Raw genomic sequence first — 19,814 nt, 5'->3', positions numbered from 1 at the left:
TTATAAGACCATTTTTCAAATACAGTTTTCGGACAAAATAGCCAATTTTACAACGAGGTGCCCACTCCTCCTTAGTGCCCACTCTTCCTGTATCTGTTAAGAGACTGTGTGAATGTAACCATTCTGCAGTCAGTCTGTTCACTCCTGAGACGGTGTTTCATCCCAGGATATGGAGAGCATCTGACAGCTGAGGTCCCACAGCTTCTGGGCCACGTCATCGTCCATGGCAGCATTGGAGCAGGTGGCCGGGGCACAGTCGCTGTGGGCAAAGAGATATTTATTTATTTATGGTGCTTTGTCCAGCCCGTAGGTTTGATTACATGCAGTGACTGTTATCACCCTCCCCTTGAACACAGGCCAATTGTGTTCGTGTAGACGCTGGATGCACCACGGTGGATTAGAACCCACAACCTCTGTGGTGGTGGCAGTTTTGATTTCGTCGACTAAAACTATGACGAGAAATGTTGGTCGACTACCTTTTTTCACTGACGAAAACTAGATAAAAACTATGCTATGATGACTAAAACTGAGACTAAATATATTGGCAATTTCGTCAACAAATAAAAACTAGACTAACAGGTCAGGGTGGGACTAGTGGAGGAGAGATCCAGTAGAACTAAAAGACAAGTCATTTTATGTATGTTTGTGCTCGGGTGTTGCACTCTGAAAACAGCCGATCTACAAGCTCACAACGTGTCACGCTGCGACGCGTTGTGAGCTTGTAGATCGGCTATTTTCAGCATGCCACCAAGTGTAAAATCTGCCATTACGACACCATCAAAGGCACCGCCAAAATACATTTTAGTAGACTAAATCAACTGTAGATTTAGTCGACTATAATCTTATGATATTTAGTCGACTAAAACTAGACAAAAAATAAAACATTTCAGGTGACTAAAATATGACTAGAACTAAATGGAATTTTATTCAAAAGACTTTGACTAAAACTACATCAAAATGTGCTGTCAAAATCAACACTGGGTGGTGGGCAGGCACTTTAGCACTGCGTCACCCGAGCGCCCCGTGGGCAAAGAGGTATGACCACCATAGTCCTTGTAAACCTGGTGCGCGTAATGATTGAGATTTGCAGATAGTGGTGGATAGACTTCCCGTCTTTGTGTCTGCGCTTGCTTTTCTTAGACTAAAACTACGACGCTGGGAGCGTTGTTTACGTGACCTCCTAAGTCAGGGGTCTTCAACAGGGGGTCCGGGTCCTCAGAGTTACTACAGGGGGTCCGCCAAATCTTTGTGTGATATGATTTCTTTTTTTTACCTTAACCACTTGAACCCTAGCATCCCTTTTTCTGAGGAGAACTTTCATCAAAAATAGCAGATCTACAAGCTCACAACGCCTCGCGTGTGAGCTTGTAGATCGGCTATTTTTGGCAGAGGTTTAGGTGTAGAGGGAAAAAAGAGCAGACCAAGTAAACAAAAAAAGTTGAATCTGAAACACTATTTTATACAATATAGAGGGGGTCCCTGCTTCATCTCTCTCTCAGCTAGGGGGTCCTTGGCCTGAAAATATTGAAGACCCCTGTCCTAAGTTACATCAGTCATAGTTTCATATGATATAAATTTAGATATACCTTATTGTCCCCTTGTCCCTAAGGCTTAGGGACATTAAAGGCATTTTTTCTTGGGCGCAGTGTCGCTACATGAGATGGGACTCAAAGAGTGACCTTACTGAGCAGCCACCCAGTCATCAAATTATTGGCTCAGGAATGAGACAAAAACCCACACTGAGCAAGACCTGGGCTGTTGGTTGTCTAGGACAGTGGTTTTCAACCTTTTTCATGCCGCGGACCTCCATTTGAAAATGTTTTGTGCCAGGGACCCCCAGAAGCAAAGATATCAGTTAATCTTCGCTTTAAAAAATATAGATATTCAAAGATATGCACACTATTTCAGTGCCGCGCTATGAGCTTGTAGATCTGCTATTTTTGAATAGCCAAAGCTAAGTGGTTAAAAATGATGGTGACGCTACGTTAACTAATTTCGCTTAAAATAAATAAGCTTTTGTTACGGTGCCTTGATCACCTGTAGTATCCACCGCTCTCCTTCTCCAGCGTTGGCTCCACGGCGCAGTAGATGTTGGTCTGGGCTCCCTGGACGGGGGTCTTAGTGAAGGGGCTGACCATCCTCATCATGAACTGCTGGGGCCCGTTCAGGTGACGCCACAGTTCGGTCTGAACCACCCCGGGGTGGAGAGAGTACACCGTCACACCGGTGCCTGACAGAGGGATGTAATGTACAGTACAATGAGTACATTATTATAGAGGTGCTTCAATCGATCGGCCACCGATTTAAATCGTCCCGATTTTCACTCCAAATGACTCGATCGGTGATCGGCAATTTTACCCCAACCGGAGAAACGGATCTTTTATGACCAAGTTGCACCATTTAACCCATTTAGACCTGGAAATAATCGGTGTCATTTTTTGATTTCTTTGGCTATTAAATTCCATTTTAATCAAAAATCTTTAAATATATAATATATTTTTTAAGCAAACGTTTGTAAAATATTTTGTTCCAGGGACCCCCAGAGGCAAAGATTTGAGTTACAAATATTCGCTTTAAAAAATATATATATTCAAAGATTTGCACACATTTTCACAATGTTTCAAAAATAGCAGTTATACAAGCTCATAGCGCGGCACTCTGTGCCGTGCTATGAGCTTGTAGATCTGCTATTTTTGAATAGCCAAAGAAATCTAAAATTTCAGAGATGTGTCCCCGGATTGAGTGGGTTAAGTGGTATAAAAGTTAATCAGATATATAGTAAAATATCGCTTTGCATCTTTGTGACAGGCCTAGACATGTCTAAATAATTTGATTAAATATGAGAATGTTCCCCTTACGCACAAGATCTGTATCGGTATCGGCCGATCGTGAGAGATAAAAAAAATCTGTGATCAGGATCGGTCCCAAAAAACCTGATCGGAGCATCTCTAGTATACATTACAGGTAAACATACTCCTTTAGCATGACTGTTTCACTGCAATACAGGACTTCTTTTAAAGCTGTGATTTGAATAATGAACTTACAAGAGGGTTTAATCTGTAGCTATAGCTCTCATGTTATTATTGTATTTTTGATGGCTCTTGGCTCTTAAGGTCCTTACACACCGGGGCGATTTTTTTCATGCGAATAATACGTTTTTTTTTAAAACCTTATAAAGTCAATGCAAGCTTCCACACCAGTTTCGCGGAGCGAAAAAAGCGTCTTTTAATTATTCGGAACGAGTCCGAATTTTGCGTATATTCGCATATTCGCCGGTGTGTAACCGCCTTTACTCTTCATCCTTGACTTTGGGTGAAGCACTTTGTAATTATTGTAAGGTTTTGTTTAGTATGCAAAGAAAGCACTTTTTAATTTCTGAACAAAGGGATTCTACTGTTGCGCCTCAGCCTTAAACGGCCAGTCCGGTGCGTCACAAGGGTAGGGACAATAGATGCGAGTCATCAACTGACTCTGAGGAAGGTCGAAAGACCGAAACGTCAGTCAACTATTACTTGCACTTGAAAAATAAAAGGCTTACATTGTCCGTGTTGCTCCAGCGTTCATCTCTTCATACTTTTTAATTTCTGTTTGTAAAACTGCTTTATAAATCAAGTGTATTATTATAAAAGAGACTTTTTTGAGTTAGGAGGGGGGGATAACGATACAGACCTTGCAGTCTCTTGGCCAGCGAGCGGGTAAACAGGATGTTTGCCAGCTTGCTCTGGCTGTAGGCTGCCTTCTTGTCGTAGGCCTTCTCGCTGTTGATGTCGTCCAGCTTGATGGTCCCCCAGCTGTGGGCCATGGACGACACGTTGACGATCCGGGCCGGAGCTGACCGCTTAATGAGGTCCATCAGCAAATGGGTCAACAGGAAGTGACCTAGGAAATAAGATGGGTGTCATAAGTGTGTTGCTGTAAGGCAGAAACATTGTATCTACATATTTCATCTCTTAGTTGTTTTCATACACCGTGCCCTATTTTATAATTCATTGTAATACAGTATCAAGCAAAAGCTATTTTTGAAAACGTTTGAAGATTTTTCAACTCCTAATTTCCGATACCGATATGAACCGATACCGATATATGGGGTCTTTTTCACCAAAAGTCAACTAATTGTACTGTAACAACATCACATATCAAATACAATAAAATAGCTGTAATATCAATATAATATCTAATAAATCTAATATAATACAATACAATACAGTGATGTTGTTGAAGTGAGTCCTGGGACTCACTGGTGGTCATTTGAATGAGTAATCTTAGATTAGATGTTGGCCTATTTGACAGTGCAGAAGCAGATTATTATTATTTTTTAAACCGATACCGATATTTTCCGATATTACATTTTTATGCTAATATCGGCCGATAAAATCGGACATCCCTTGCAAGGACCATTTCTCTAAAGAAATAGTACATACTTTTTAATGTCACTGTTCCACTACATGTTTTTACTTACCCATGTGATTTACCCCAATCTGCATTTCAAAGCCATCTGCTGTCTTCCCATATGGACAAACCATGACCCCAGCATTGTTGAGGAGGATGTTGAGTTTGGGCTCATCTACGCAAAAGAACATTTGGAAATAAAATTATAATTGTGGCCGACAACACCCATCGAATTCTACGAAGATCAAATGTATTGTGCTTAAGGCATGATCTGTTATTAGTGATTACTCATATATAATGGTAAATGGTGCATTTATATAGCGCTTTTATCCAAAGCGCTTTACATTGATTGTGCCATTCACCCATTTACACACACCGATGGCGGAGGAAACCATCCAAGGCACCAACCTGCTCATCGGGAGCAATTAGGGGTTCAGTGTCTTGCTCAAGGACACTTCGACACTAACTCTGGGGGAGCGCCCCAGCCCGGGATCGAACTGGGAACCTTACGGTTTCCAGTTCACTCTACCCGGCCACTCTACCCCTGAGCCACTGCCACTGCCACCCCTATATAATATCAGTAATATATATATATAATATGCTTATATGCACAAGCTAACATGATTGTTCGTAAGTTCAGCTTCAGTATGTGTTCAGCTTCTGTGAAGTCCACCCTGTTCAGAGCTTTTTGTACACCTACAGTATGTATACTGCCCACTTGTGGCGGCTCTACAGAAAGAGCAGTATGCAGAAACTCGATGCAGCTTATTATGATGGCATGAGACTGCTGCTTAAAGTACCAGTTTGTTAGTATTGATGTACCCACCTGCTCCGCTGTGCTGCGGAACCTCATGTACAAATGTATGTGTAGGGTGTCTATTCTAAAGAACATGTGCTAATGTATGTGTAGGGTGTCTATTCTAAAGAACCTCATGTACACATGTACTGTCTATTCTAAAGAACCTCATGTGCTAATGTATGTGTAGGCTGTCTATTCTAAAGAACCTCATGTGCTAACGTATGTGTAGGCTGTCTGTCCTATAGAACCTCATGTACTGATGTATGTGTAGGCTGTCTATTCTAAAGAACCTCATGTACTGATGTATGTGTAGGCTGTCTATTCTAAAGAACCTCATGTACAAATGTATGTGTAGGCTGTCTGATTCTGCCAACAGCATCATTTTACTTCTGAATAACCCTTTATTGAGTTCAGTCAGGTGTGTCTCTAAACTGTGGAACCATTGGCGTGTAAAGCCTGTATATGAACGTATGATTTTATGTGGACTATGTCCGCCTTTTTGTGTCTGTATTTGTGTGTATTTGTTTTTATGTTGCTATGGACCATGTGTCCTTCATAAAGTTTGATTGATTGATTGATTGATATTTATGTGAAGCAATGGAATGATAATATTGTACAAATAAACAGGCTCATTGTTCAAGCATGGCACATAAACTGGTATGTGACTATTATGTTCTGTATATCTGTGGTTCATACTAGAGGAGTACAGCAATGATACAAACTGACACACGGTCAATGGTAGATTGCTGCTACAATGTGGTATCAGCAGATTGTTCTTGTGAATTCCTCACCCTTGTTGATGGCCTCGGCGAACTCCCTTATTGACTTAGTGTTTGACAAGTCAAGTTTCATGGTGACAACGTTTTGGTTTCCAGAGCCGTCGATCACTTCTTTCAGGGCCGCCTCTGCTCTCTCCATGTCTCTGCAGGCCATGATGATCCTGGCACCTTTAGATCAGAGAAAAGAGAATTAGATCTCATTCCCCCTTTTAACCCATTAAGACCAGGAGAAGCATCTGTGTAATTTTTTGATTTGAGCTAAAAAGCATTATTTTACACTTTTGGCTGTTCAAAAATAGCAGATATACAAGCTTGTAGCGCGGCACCGAGTGCCGCGCTACGAGCTTGTAGATCTGCTATTTTTGAAAAAGTCGAGAAAATGTGTGCAAATCTTTGAATATATATAGTTTTTATAGCGAACGTTTGTAACTCAAATCTTTGCTTCTGGGGAAGATATTTTCAGATGGGGGTCCGCGGCCAAATACATATAATTTTGGGGGTCCTTGACATGAAAAAGTTTGAGCACCACTGATATAGAAACATATGTTTTTTTTGGGATTTAGAAGACATTATTTTGTAGAATCGGCTTCAGGTCTTAAAGGGTTAATTCAATTTAATTAAATTCAAAGGAACTTTATTGGCATGAGAAAACATACGTTTACATTGACAAAGCAAGCTAAGAAATGTATCTACAATTGAAGGGAATACAGTAATGTTTAAACAGAACTGTGTCAAACCACATGTAGGCATGGGCAGCTTTGTGTAAAGCTTTTTTGAAACAAATAGCAGAAATTGTTCAGGATTTTGCAGTCACTTGGAATAAAGAAACCTTTTTGGGACAAATAGCAGCAATTCTTTCCCCCTATCTCTACAGTCCCTCAACCTCACACACAAACACACACCAACTCTATGACACACGCACACTCATGCGCGCCCACACACACACAGAGAGAGAGAGAGAGAGAGAGCGAGACTGCTCCCTGCTGGCAAATAAGGATATAGCCTGCCAAGTCATCATGATGCGTTCAATTATTGTTTTCATCTTTTATCAGCTGATCCTGTTCTCTGTCTGGCAGAATGAGGAATCATGTTTGTTCTCTCTCTCTCCAGTCATTCTCATTCATCATTGTGAAACAGGTCCGAAAATCACACGTTTAGCACATATTCCAAACATTAAAGTGAACTCTGCCAGTATATGTAGTCCTGTTGATTTGGGGAAAGTGAAATGGTTCTATTCATGTTATGTTAATCCTAATCGATTCCCTCTTAACGTCACAGAATGCCAACAGGTCACAGATTCATGGAATAAGGTGAAATAAAAACCTCACGACTGAAACATGTTGTCAGGCAAAATCCTAATATGTGATTTGTGAAGCAGAAAGACAGGATATTGTTCTATAATATTGTTCTAAACCAGGGGTGCCCATTACGTCGATCGCGATCGACCAGTAGACCGCAGAGGCTGCGCAGGTAGACCACCTGCAATGCCCCTGCAATGCCCCTTTTGCAGGCTCTAGGTGGCGCTGTTGCAGAAAACGGTGGCGCGGCGCTAAATGGGGGGGGGCGCCAGGAAAAATATTGAAACAGTCCTAATGCCTTAATGTTGTTATTTAGCCCCCATAGGTAAATGTTTAAGTATTTTCATTAATGGGATAATAATTATTTGTTGGTTGGTAAATAAAATGAATGAATTACATTTTTTTTAATAATAAATCGGTAAAATCAGGCAAAAATAAGAATTAAATAACCTAATCCTGACCCTAACCCTAAAACCGAAATAAAGTAACCAAAAAACGGAAAAGAAACTAACAAAAACCACCATGCCTACCACTCATGCACGCGCGAGTGGTAGATCACCTTGAGCTGGCAATTTCAATAGTAGAACTCAAGTTAAAAAAGTGTGGGCACCCCTGTTCTAAACCCATCTTCCTGCTGTTCTACATAAGAAAACCAGTTGGAAGAAATCACAGATTGAGGCTTTAACCTTCAACATATGAAATATCCGAGGCCATTAGGGTTTAGAGAATCAGTCATGGCGACTGAGAACTTTAATCCATGCAGATTTCGGCAGCTCTTTCAAATTCAAAGGGTCATGTGACAAAGTGGGTGAGAAGTCACCATTTGTTCTTCTTTTTCATGCTCAAAACATATGGTGCAACATCACACCAATGTTTCTGTAAGTAACAGTAACAACTTCACTGACAATTACAAGTTTGTTTGTATTAACTAAGCATTACCGTTTTGACACAGTGTGCATTGTTTAATTTAAAATGCACTATTAACACATTGAATGCCAAAAACGGTCCGGACCGTTTTTGAGGGTCCAAACGAGAAGTGCCGAAAACGGTCCGGACCGTTTTTGACCCAATTCTATTTTTATACATGTGGGCCACGTGGGGCGCTAAAACGAAACTTTGACATCACCCAAGCAGTTTCTGAGAAGAAGAGGCTGGATGAGGCTCCATGTCAAAAATCCTTCCGGTCGGCGTTTTCAATGTTATCTCCTTGATTAAAAGCTTAATATCTCCATTTCTTTTTAATGTGGTGGAAACGAGCCGTTTTCGATCGGCGATCACGCTGCAATGGAGGGTCGCGTTGGAAATATTATTGTTCCAGGCGTTAGTCGGGACCCTCCGCCGTCTCGCACGCACGCTTTGTTTACATGCATTTCCGCGTCGGGGCTTCTCACAGCACGAAATGTATAACGCAAGTGGATGGAAGAAATGCTGGCACTCAACGTATAATATTTTAATAAACCTCTGGCACCCAATGTGTTAAAGTGAAAACACGTAAGCATGTTACATTTACATAATCTTTATTGGTATTCATTCTATTACGTACTGTAATCTCCCAAGATAGAGATGTTTTGTTCTGTTTTTAATCCAAATATGTTATGGGCTGGCTGTTTTCTCCCTTTTTTCCCTATGTGTCTGGTGTGTGCTGTGTGGGCGTGGGGATGGTCTGCCTGGGCGTCACCTTCCAATTCCCTCATCGGGCTGTGGAGCTGCCTGCTCACCTGGGGGTGATCTTCTCATCAAGGCCAGCATATAAAAGCCCTGGCTCTAAACTCCAGTTCCTTGCCAGATTATTCAGTTGTCGACAGGTAAAGACCTGTGCCTCAGCTCCTCAGTTATTCCCTGTTATCGGCATTCTCTAACTCCTTGTCTCCCTGCGTCTCAGATCGCCCAGTACCTCCACGCCTGCCGCCTGCCTGCCTGCCTGCCAGCCTGCCTTACAAACAGCCACGCCATACCTAAGTTTAATATTTTATGATTTTTGAATTCAACGTTGAATAAAGGGACGTTTGCTTGTAAACCTGGTTCTGCTGTTCTGCTTTTGGGTCCTAATTATAACACACCCTAACAAAATAGGTTCCCAGAATGCATACTAATACATTGTCCATACTCACTATGAGGGCAAATGTTTGAGTTCCTCAGGTAAGGCTCTCCTGGTAGTTCCCAAGACTCACCTCATCACCATGGGTGATCACTCAGGCTTTTTCAGCCCGGGCACCCAGGCTCTGGAATGCCCTGCCTGAGGATTTAAGGCTAGCCAAGTCAGTGTCATCTTTTAAATCACTTTTGAAAACGTATTTGTATACCAAGGCCTTTCCTTAGATTTCAGTAGCCTGGCATTGGCCAGACTGATAACGTGGATTCACTCTCCCGTTCCTCACCGGTATCAGTCTGGACTTCAGCCCATATAGGGAGCAAGTATGAGAAATCAGAAAATGATCGGGCCAATCAGTGACTGCGTTTCAACTGCTGTCCGTACAACAGTGAAAAGCATCATAATCTTTTTCTGATTTCTCATACTCGCTCCCTATGGGCCCAAGTCCAGACTGATACCGGGGAGGAACGTGAGAGTGAATCCACGTTATCAGTCTGGCTCAATGCCAGGCTAAGATTTCAGTGCCCTTGCCTTGCACATGTGGTTGTCTCAATTGTGTTACTTTCAATATATGTACACGTGTATGTACGTTTATGTATATGTTTTAGTTTTATGTTGGTTTTATTTTATACGTAAATATACGTGAACCATCCCTATGGATGGTCTTGGCATTGTAAAGTACTTTGTAACACCGTTTTCGAAAAGTGCTTCATAAATAAAGTGTATTATGTTAAATGTACCTGCATATTGTCATGGTATAATCATGGCCTGTAGCACCGAAGTCAAAATGTTAATTCATTCCTATTTGAGGCCCTGTTAACTAATTACAGTTGATTCTCATCAGGTGATATCTGTGCAGTATGCTTTCATTATTAATTAATTTGAATTCATAATTCATTCATTCACCTTTGGGAACTGAAAATGCATTCTGAGTCTTCCAACCTACTATACAGTACCATCTTCCTAATCTACAGGTAATTTGAAATTATTAGAGCCATTTCACTTTACCAAATTACACACAGACATCTATTATTTAGTTTTAGTTATATATTAAAATAATCGACTTGGTTCATGTTTGTTTATGTGCTAAACGTGTGAATTGAAACGTGTGAATGAATGGGCCTACAGTAGCATGTGGTTATGAGATATGACCACAGTTATGCTAGTCATGTACCCGGACCAGAAATACCACATTAGGCATTAGCAACATGAATGGAGGCTGAAAGATTTACGACTGACATACACTTGTTAAAATGAAGTGCCTTAAACTGCCTTTGCATCCAAGCCTACAACACCCGTGTAGGCTGGATTACAATTGTGACTGGACGAGGCAGATGTGGTGCGGGCCACATGCGTGTGCAGAGCAACAACACACTCTCCCAGCCTTTACTATGGCACCATAATACTGTGTTGATAATCGGCATGGTTCCGTGTCAACTTGTGACTTTGTCGCGCACACACGCGCTTTTGTAGCTTAGTAAAAGGTGCGAATGGGGCGGCCAATGTATCTATTGCTGTCAGAGGAGCAGATTTTTTTTCGCCTTCGTCTTTCAGCAGCTAGACTGGGCCAGAGCTCCATTGCCTGGGCCGAGTGGCCCAACAGACGGCTACCTATAAACCAACCAGTGTTGCCAGCAGGTCCGCTCATTATAAGCGACTTTGGGCTTGTTTTTCTGTAAAGTTTCTTGTAAATATTGGTAGTTGTAGGGCTTTTTGTGTTATCCTTTTTAACAATCATTGTAAAAATCGTACCACTGTACTGTTTACAAAGTGTTAATAAAGTATTCAATCAATCAAGCAAACCCATGGTTGCTTATTTCTCTCGCAAACACACTGGTAACGGTGTGAAACCAACCTCTCTTTGCCAGATCCAGTGCCGTCTCTTTGCCAATGCCAGAGTTGGCCCCCGTGATGAGAACTGTCTGGTCATCTAGTCTGGCAGCAGAGGACCAGGGCGCCTTGAAGAGGTTTCTACAGAGACATCAGCAGTGGTGATGAAAAAGTACTCATGTAGTATATTTTAAAATGAGCAGATCTACAAGCTCACAATGCATTGTGAACTTGTAGATCGGCTATTTTCAAAAAGGCCTGAAATGTACATAGGGCTGAAGTGTTTAATGAATGTTTTGTAATAATAAGTAGCTAAAGTTTTCAAATCATTGTAGTGGAGTAAAACGTACAATACTTGCCTCTGAGATGTAGTGGAGTAGAAGTAAAAGGACAGAAATTTGGAAATACTCCAGTATAAGTAAAAAATACCTCAAAACTGTACTTAAGTACAGCACTTGAGTACATGTACTTAGTTACTTAACACCACTGGAAATCAGTTGAACTTGTGCAATCAACATGCAGGCAGGGTGTGGGGAGGAACTCTCAAGATATTGTCCTTTTAAGCAACAGCAATATTTTAAAGTATACTTGTTTAACACGGCCATACAACCAAGTCAATGGTAGCTATTATTATTAGTGTATTTACAGTTAGTTTTAAAACACAAGTAGCCTACTACTGTACAAAGCAGGCGTTTCCCCAGCCATGGATCACAAGACGGTCGTCTGTCACGAGAGTCATGGATGAACTTCAACCTAGTGTGTTTGCACTTTCTCTATTTACAGCCCGTACGTCTACATAAAGGTTCAAATGTCAAATATAAAGTGCTTACCCCATGGCCACGGATGTTACAATTATGTACGGGATCTCAAAAGTACCCGTGTATTACGTATTGTTCAATAAAAATAATTTGAATCCGATCGTTGGCCAATTTCTCATAGAGTTATAGTGTGTCAGGGTGCAGTACATCTCCCAACCGATAGGGTTGCGCGGTTCAAAGCATATGGAGAAAATACAGAGAAAATGTCCACCGATCGGATTAAAATGCTTTTTTATTGAACAATACGGAAGATACGGGTACTTCTGATGGTCCGAACATAATTGTAACATCCATGGCCATGAGGTAAACACTTTATATTTGGAATTTGAACGTTTAAGTAGATGTACGGACCGTAAATGGAGAAAATGCAAACACCAGGTTAAGTTCATCCATGACCAAAGCCCTGAAACATGTCATGTTTCAGGGCTAATTCTAAGTATGCTTGTTTAATGAACATAGCCATACAACTAAGTTAATGATAGCTGATCTAAAGTTCAATTCACCTCAATTAACCAACATAAAACACAATAGGTGCCTATACTGCACAAAGGCAGGCGTTGCCCAAGTTATAACGCAACAATACAAATGTCACCTCCCACATCCCAACATTATTATGTTTTAAACATACATTAAATACATGGATAAATGTCTCACCTTAGACCCTGCATCTCAAGCTAGAATATCAGGAAACTAAATAGACCTTCTCAAATGTCAGGAAATGATGTCTGTGAAGGAAATATGACGCATACCAGAGATTTCTACAAGAAGTGTCAACATTGAGACACTCATGGATTACAGAATAATGGGCTTCTTGCTTCTCCTTCATTGGCTGGACTTTTTACTCAATCGGCTTTTCCTTCAGTGTTGCCAGATCTTGCGAAAGAAATAAGCAACCAGGTCTATGAAAACAAGCCCAAAAGAGGCGACTATTAGGCCACATGAGCACTTTAAACCTATATACGTCGGATATTTGAAAATAAGCAGAAAATAGCAGATCTAAGAGATCACAACGCGTCGCGAGCTTGTAGATCTGCTATTTTCCTAGCCATTGATCCAAGACGGTCATCTGTCATCATAACAGTCATGGATAAACTTCAACATAGTGTTTGCATGTTTTCCCTTTTTGACCCGTACATCTACATTAACATTAATATTTCAAATATAAAGTGTTGACCTTATGGCCATGGATGTTTCAATTATGTACGGGTCCTCAAAAGTACCCGTATCTTCCGTATTGTTCAATAAAAAGCATTTTAAAACGATTTGTGGCCGTTTTCTCATAGAGTTATAATGTATCAGAGTGCAGTACACCTCCCCAACCAATAGGGTCATGTAGTTGAAAGCACATGGAGAAAATACGAAGGACATGGCCACCGATCGGATTAACATGTTTTTTTATTGAACATTACGGAACATACAGGTATTTTTGAGAGCCCATAAATAATTGCAACATCCGTGACCATGAGGTCAGTATTTTATATTTGGCATTTGAACGTTTATGTGGATGTACGGGCCAAAAGGGGAGAAAGTGAAAACACTATGTCGAAGTTCATCCATAACGGTCATATAATATATGACAGTCATGTATCAGGGCTACTATTTTCCAAAAACATATTGAGAAAAAAAGTGAAATATTTTTGAATACAAATCTTGTATTGGGGGTCCCTGCCACAACACATTTTCGCCAGGGGGGGGGGGAGTCGGGGGACCCTTCAGAGGTGCTCTCCCCCACTTCCAAAATTAGCACTACATCACTGCTGATAATAAGTAGACATGGCAACACTACACTGAGCTCAAGTTTCACGCAACCTTGCGTCACACTTTTCCAACCGCGGTCGTTTCTGTTTTACTGCGCAGTGCTCAGATCCGGTTTAGAGCCCGCCTACTGCATTCGGTAATTTTGTATGCAATGTTACATACCATTTCCGTATCCGTTCTAGACCGGATCAGTAAATTGCAAAGTGAATTGACCCCTGAGTGTCTCTGTGGTTATTATGGGTGCGTTCGGTTCCACATGCAGGCGACAGCCGCAACACCGACCGGATTCACATTTTAAGTGTGTAATAAACACAAACGCACATGAACACACACACAACAGAAATACGTTGTAATAAATAAAGTTTATTAAGCAAAGACTTTTTATACTACTATACTATCATATTTATTTAGCTATTTTCAGTGACAATATTCTAACAATAATAACGAAGAAAGAGGTGGTATCAAATGTAGTTAGTCTAACTAGCGAAGTTAGATTTTCTCTAAGTTAAATACTGAATCATAAACACATGTTTAAATTAACGAATTAATAAATAAATAAATAAATAATATTTATAATAATATGATATTATTATTGTTATTCATAATGATTAATAAATGTGTTAACAAGATTAACACATTTAAATTAACATGGTGGTTTATTGGGTTCTTTGTCTTCAAACTTCTCATTCGTTTTCTACTGCCACTTCTGTTCTTACGTCATCCACGCTTTATCACCTGAATAGTTAAATAATAGACCTATCAGATTCTCCAAATGCAGGGCTACCATGTTTGTTTTAGTTCAGAATAGCTAATAAACAAACAAACAAACAAACAAACACACACATACATGAATCCAACTGTGTTGGTTTTGTAGCCCCTAGAGGGAGACAGAGATACAGGGATGTCATGAGTGACACAGGTATTTAAGGCCTTTCTAAACAGGCAGGAAGCAGTTTGCCAATGGACCCTTCGCTAAACCCCACCCCAAAAGCGATTGTCCAATGCCAGCTTAGCAACCGTTGTTAGCCTGGCATAGGTCTGGCAAGCTTTCGTCACCTGCCATAGCTGTCAATGTTATTTCGCCCGCACAGGCGCACACAGACAATCATTTGCAACATAATAGCAAGAATAGGAATATACCACGATAATGCAATGGTGACTATGAACCACCTACCCAAACCCGTTGGAGGCTGCTTTTCCCAAGCTGAAATCTGCACTTAGACCGGGTCCGGCGGGTGTGTTGAACACATACACAGCTTAACGTCAGGAAAGTTACACGACACGACTCACTCGCCCAGGTGGTGTCAATAATAGGCTACTAATCACCGCAATCGTAACAAAATTCATAATCACAGCGCTGCCTGTTTCGGATTCCGCACGTTAAAGTATATGAATTCATTTGTTCGTCTATTTATTAACTACTGCTGCAGTCTTACCCTGTGGTACATGAAAACTCCTGTTACAGTCATGGATAAACTTTAACCTGGTGTTTGCACTTTCTCCATTTACGGTCCGTACATGATACATCTATATAAACGTTCAGATTTCAAATATAAAGTGCTTACCCCATGGCCACGGATGCTAAAATTATGCACGGGACTCTCAAAAGTACCCGTATATTCTGTATTGTTCAATAAAAAGCATTTTAATCCGATCAGCGATCAGTGGCCATTTTCTCACAATGTATCAGAGTGCAATACACCTACAAACCGATAGGGTCGCTCAGTTGAAAGTGCATGGAGAAAATAGCCACCGATCAGATTAAAATGCTTTTTATTGAACAATACGGATGATACGGGTACTTCTGAGAGCCCGTACATAAATGTAACATCCGTGGCCATGGGATAAGCACTTTATATTTGAAATATGAACGTTTATGTAGATGTACGGGCCATAAATGGAGAAAGTGCAAACACCAGGTTGAAGTTCATCCATGACGGTCGTGACAGTCGACCGTCGTGTATCCATGGCTATTACTCCCTCTAACATTTCCCATGTTTTTAGTTTATTGAAATAATGTCATGCATATTTGTCCAGTGCATAGCCTACTGCAGGCCTTGTTGACTAGATTTAGAAGAGATTTTGAAGCTCTTGCTCCTGAAATGATCGATTATTTTTAAGGGGAAAAGCCATCATTTAACATGCAAGTCAATGGGTGAGAAGCGAAGTTTGCCAGGCGCTGCCAGGCGTGGGTGTGACTAACTTCGCACCACCAGTCACAGAGTGGAGTGGGTGGGGCTTAGCGAAGGGTCCATTTGTAGGTCATCACAGCACCATACTGGGTGTGTAGTGAGAGGTTTGAGTAACAACTTGATGAATGGTAAGCATGGTTTTGATTCATTGATTGAATACTTTATTAGAAGTTTGCAGAAAAAAGCACATGAAAGTATACAGTTCAATACAAGGTCAGCTAATAGGAATTAAAAAAAAACAACAAGAAAGACATTGGCTTGTTTCCATTGGGGTCCTTTGTACTCAATTCATAGTGAGTGGTTGGCAGTCATTATTGCTTTAATCTTTGGTGTAAATGATTATACAGTGAAAAATAAATGTTTGTTGTTGTTGTCAGGTGTGTACCGGTGGGTGTTGTCTCTCCAGGGCGTGTGTGTATGTGAACTGCAGAAGGTATGTGACAATTTTTTATTTATATGTGAATGTTAATGAAAAGAGGTTTTTACATGTCTGCAAATGATTTTGTGTGACATTGTGTGTATACCTGTGCATGTTATGTGGTGACATTCATTGTACAGCTGCCTGCAGTTGATGATGGGCGTTGCCATTGTGAGCAGAGTGGTGATCATTGTGTGGTTCCACAGATAGAAAGCCCTTTATTTCCCCCCGTAGAGATTTCTCGCTGTAGCTCGCTCAGTGGTGCCTCTCGTGGCTCCAGTGCGAACAGTCCAAAACTATAATTTATACAAACACCTGCGTCGGTAGGTCAGTATCTCTTGACTAGACCCAATCAATAGTCTGATTAAACGTATAGGTCAGTATCTCACCTACTTAGACCATTCAATCGTCTGACAAAATTTGATAATGTCCCATGCTGTGCATTGACAGCATCCGAAATGGGTGGCACATCTGCACCATCTTCTCAGGAACACCATAGGCCCGGAGACTGTCCGTGAGTTTCCCCCGGTGTATGGTGTCAAATGCGGTTTTGGAAGTCAATGAAGGTGATCACCGCTGAGAGGTTCTGCAGGCTGACACCTTCCAGATCCTCCTCAGAGAGCTGACAGGTTCCGCTTATAGAGTTAAAAATAATAGAGAGGGCAGCGGAAATCCCCGCCCATCCACTTGTATGTGAGTTGCTCACCCAGCGCATAGGCTACTCCCTGTTCACCCCCCGCGTTTTGCGTCACCTCCATGCATTTCAAATTCTGGGACCCCAATTTATATTGTAAAATCAATGTCGATTTAACTCTTGAGAGTGTACAAATGGAACCAAATGGACCCGTTATCCATTTGTACAATCTCTGAGTTACAGACCTGTAAGGGTCCATTTGGTTCCTAACTATCTATCATTTAGCTGGGGACCCCCTGGAACTCCCTCAAGGACCCCTGGGGGTCCCCGGACCCCACTTTGAGAACAACTGCCGTAGGGGATGATCCGGTTATAGATGTCTTGGCGACCAGTGAGCTCAAGCTGATGCCTATAGGTTGTTGTCCGTCTCGGTGAGTTCACTTGACGTTGGTGCCAAAAACAATGTGCTATGGACCATGTGTCCTTAATAAAGTTTGATTGATTGATTGAATGATCATTGTAGTTGTATGCTACGCCACAGCTAGGGTGGGGTAGCTCACCAGACGTGTTTATGCTTGGTTGATAAAGTCCAGCATTTCCGCCATCTATGATCACATGCTTAACAACCTCAGGTGTCACTCCATCCTCCACAGTGCCCACTAGTGTGCCAATTTTAAGTGTGTTATGAACACACACGCACATGAACACACACACACACACACACACACACACACACACACACACACACACACACACACACACACACACACACACACACACACACACACACACACACACACACACACACACACAACAGTAATACGTTATAAATAAAGTTTATTAAGAAAATAACTTTAGCTATTTTCAGTGACAATATTCTAACAATAATGAAGAAAGAGGTGCTATCAAATGTAGTTAGACATATTCTAGATAAATATATATGTTTAAATTTACGTGGTTAACAAGATGATTAACACATTTAAATTAACATGGTAGTTTATTGGGTTCTTTGTCTTCTCATTCGTTTTCTACAGCCACTAGGGGGCGCCATTGTAATTCTGTTCTTTCTGCTATTTTTGAATAGCCAAAGACATCTAAAATGACACAGATGAGTTTCCGGATTGAATGGTTTAAAGTAGGCTACAGTTAACGTCTGACCACATGACTGGTACTCTTACTCAGTGGTTCCCAAACTGGGGGTCGTACTCGGGACCCCAAAATGATTTTGGGGGGGGGGGACAGTACAGGGATTGTCCTCAGATGATTTGCTTAATGTGAAACATTGTTTTCCCACTCAACAGTAAACAAACAACATACTGTACAGTGTAAGTGTATACAGGGTATCTGCACATTTATAGTTACACAATACAATATATAGTTACAATGCCTTCCTAATACGTGAGGGGGCCGTGTTTTTTCGATTACTTTTTTCATTAACTTTATTAATTATTGTTATTGTATTTAAAGGTAGGGTAAGTGATTTACTTTGGTTAAAATAAGTGTTAAATAGCTCTATATTCTGGTAGTACTCATTGATATAGAGCGTTTGTTCAGTAAAAGGAGTCTCCATGTCTCTCCAGCTCTTTATTAAACAGAAAATGCATTTTCAGTAATTGAAAAAACACGGTCTCCTCACGTATTAGAAGGACAATATCAGTCACCAGAACCAAGGACGGGTTTTTCCAAAGTTATAATGGGTTTGTATAGGAAGGGGGAGTGTCTGATAAAATGAATATCAAATATCTAAATACTGAATCAAGCAACTTAAACACTGTCCGGGGTGCTCCCGGGGTGCTCCCAAAAGCCTGAGTAGATAAAATGACCCAATTAAAAAAAAAGTGAAATATCCCTTTAAATTATCAAACTGGAAAGGTGCAGTTCCTTGGAGAAACTGCGTGGGTTCGCTGCTCCAGAGTGTGCCTCCAGGGCCAGGCCCACGACGCTAACATTTCAGAACTGATTCATGTTGAATGAACTAATTTGGTTGCCTGGGAAATAGTATCATTAAACAAATGAACCATCACATGGCCTTTATGTGACATCATAGAGACCATTGATTATGATCATAGTAAAACAAACACATTTTATAACCAAATTATAAGGAAGTACATATAACCCCTGGCATGATAACTTACAATTTATGCATTTAGCAAGGTAATATATCAAATGCATAGAGACAGTGTAGTGCCTCAGTAATGTAGGATCATAGGTCTAAATATTATAATACTAAAAAATATATATATTTGGCTACATTGAAACTATACAAAATAGGGTGCCAGGTCAACACATGAACTGACGAAAACTAAATAAAAATGTAATAAAAAAACTAGGCTATGATGACTAAAACTAAGACTAAATATATTGACAATTTTGTCAACAAATAAAAACTAGACTAAAATGTTAGTGAAGGATCTAGTGGAGAAGAGATCCAGTAGAACTAAAAGACAAGTCATTTTATGTTTGGTTGCGCACAGGTGTTGCACTCTGAAAATAGCAGATCTACAAGCTCACAACGCCGCTTCTGACAAGTTGTGAGCTTGTAGATCGTCTATTTTCAGCATGCAAAAGTGTAAAATCAGCCATTACGACGCCATCAAGGCACCGCCAAAATAAATTTTAGTCGACTAAATCAATTGTAGAGTTAGTCGACTATAATCTTATACAGTCGACTAAAACTAGACAAAAACAAACATTTCAGATGAATAAAATATGACTGAAACTTTATTCAAAAGTGTTATGACTAAAACTAAATAAAAATTAGCTGTCAAAATCAACACGGGTTCAGACAATATTTTTGATGTATGCTG

General features: G+C 40.7%; 1 protein-coding gene across 1 annotated transcript; it reads right to left on the bottom strand.

Moving 5' to 3' along the window:
- On the bottom strand, nt 1-12,817 carry rdh12l (retinol dehydrogenase 12, like). The gene is made up of 7 exons (XM_080418111.1): nt 12,660-12,817; nt 11,213-11,328; nt 5,980-6,135; nt 4,460-4,564; nt 3,670-3,879; nt 2,038-2,230; nt 1-259 (listed from the first exon to the last, which is right to left on the bottom strand). The coding sequence occupies exons 1-7, from the start codon at nt 12,671-12,673 to the stop codon at nt 139-141; spliced, it is 915 nt and encodes a 304-aa protein (XP_080274237.1). The 5' UTR covers nt 12,674-12,817; the 3' UTR covers nt 1-138.
- Nucleotides 12,818-19,814: the final 6,997 nt, after the last annotated feature.

Source organism: Gymnoscopelus braueri (genome assembly GCF_963280865.1).
Source record: "Gymnoscopelus braueri genome assembly, chromosome: 21".
NCBI lineage: Eukaryota > Metazoa > Chordata > Actinopteri > Myctophiformes > Myctophidae > Gymnoscopelus > Gymnoscopelus braueri.
This window is presented reverse-complemented; position numbering and strand designations above follow the sequence as displayed.

Excerpts from the sequence above, each read along its gene's own strand:
- rdh12l (XM_080418111.1), bottom strand. Across the intron at positions 6,136-11,212 it reads ACTGGATCTGGCAAAGAGAG|GTGCCAGGATCATCATGGCC; the intron begins GTTGGTTTCACA and ends TCTGATCTAAAG. Across the intron at positions 2,231-3,669 it reads GCTGGCCAAGAGACTGCAAG|GCACCGGTGTGACGGTGTAC; the intron begins GTCTGTATCGTT and ends TCCCTCTGTCAG.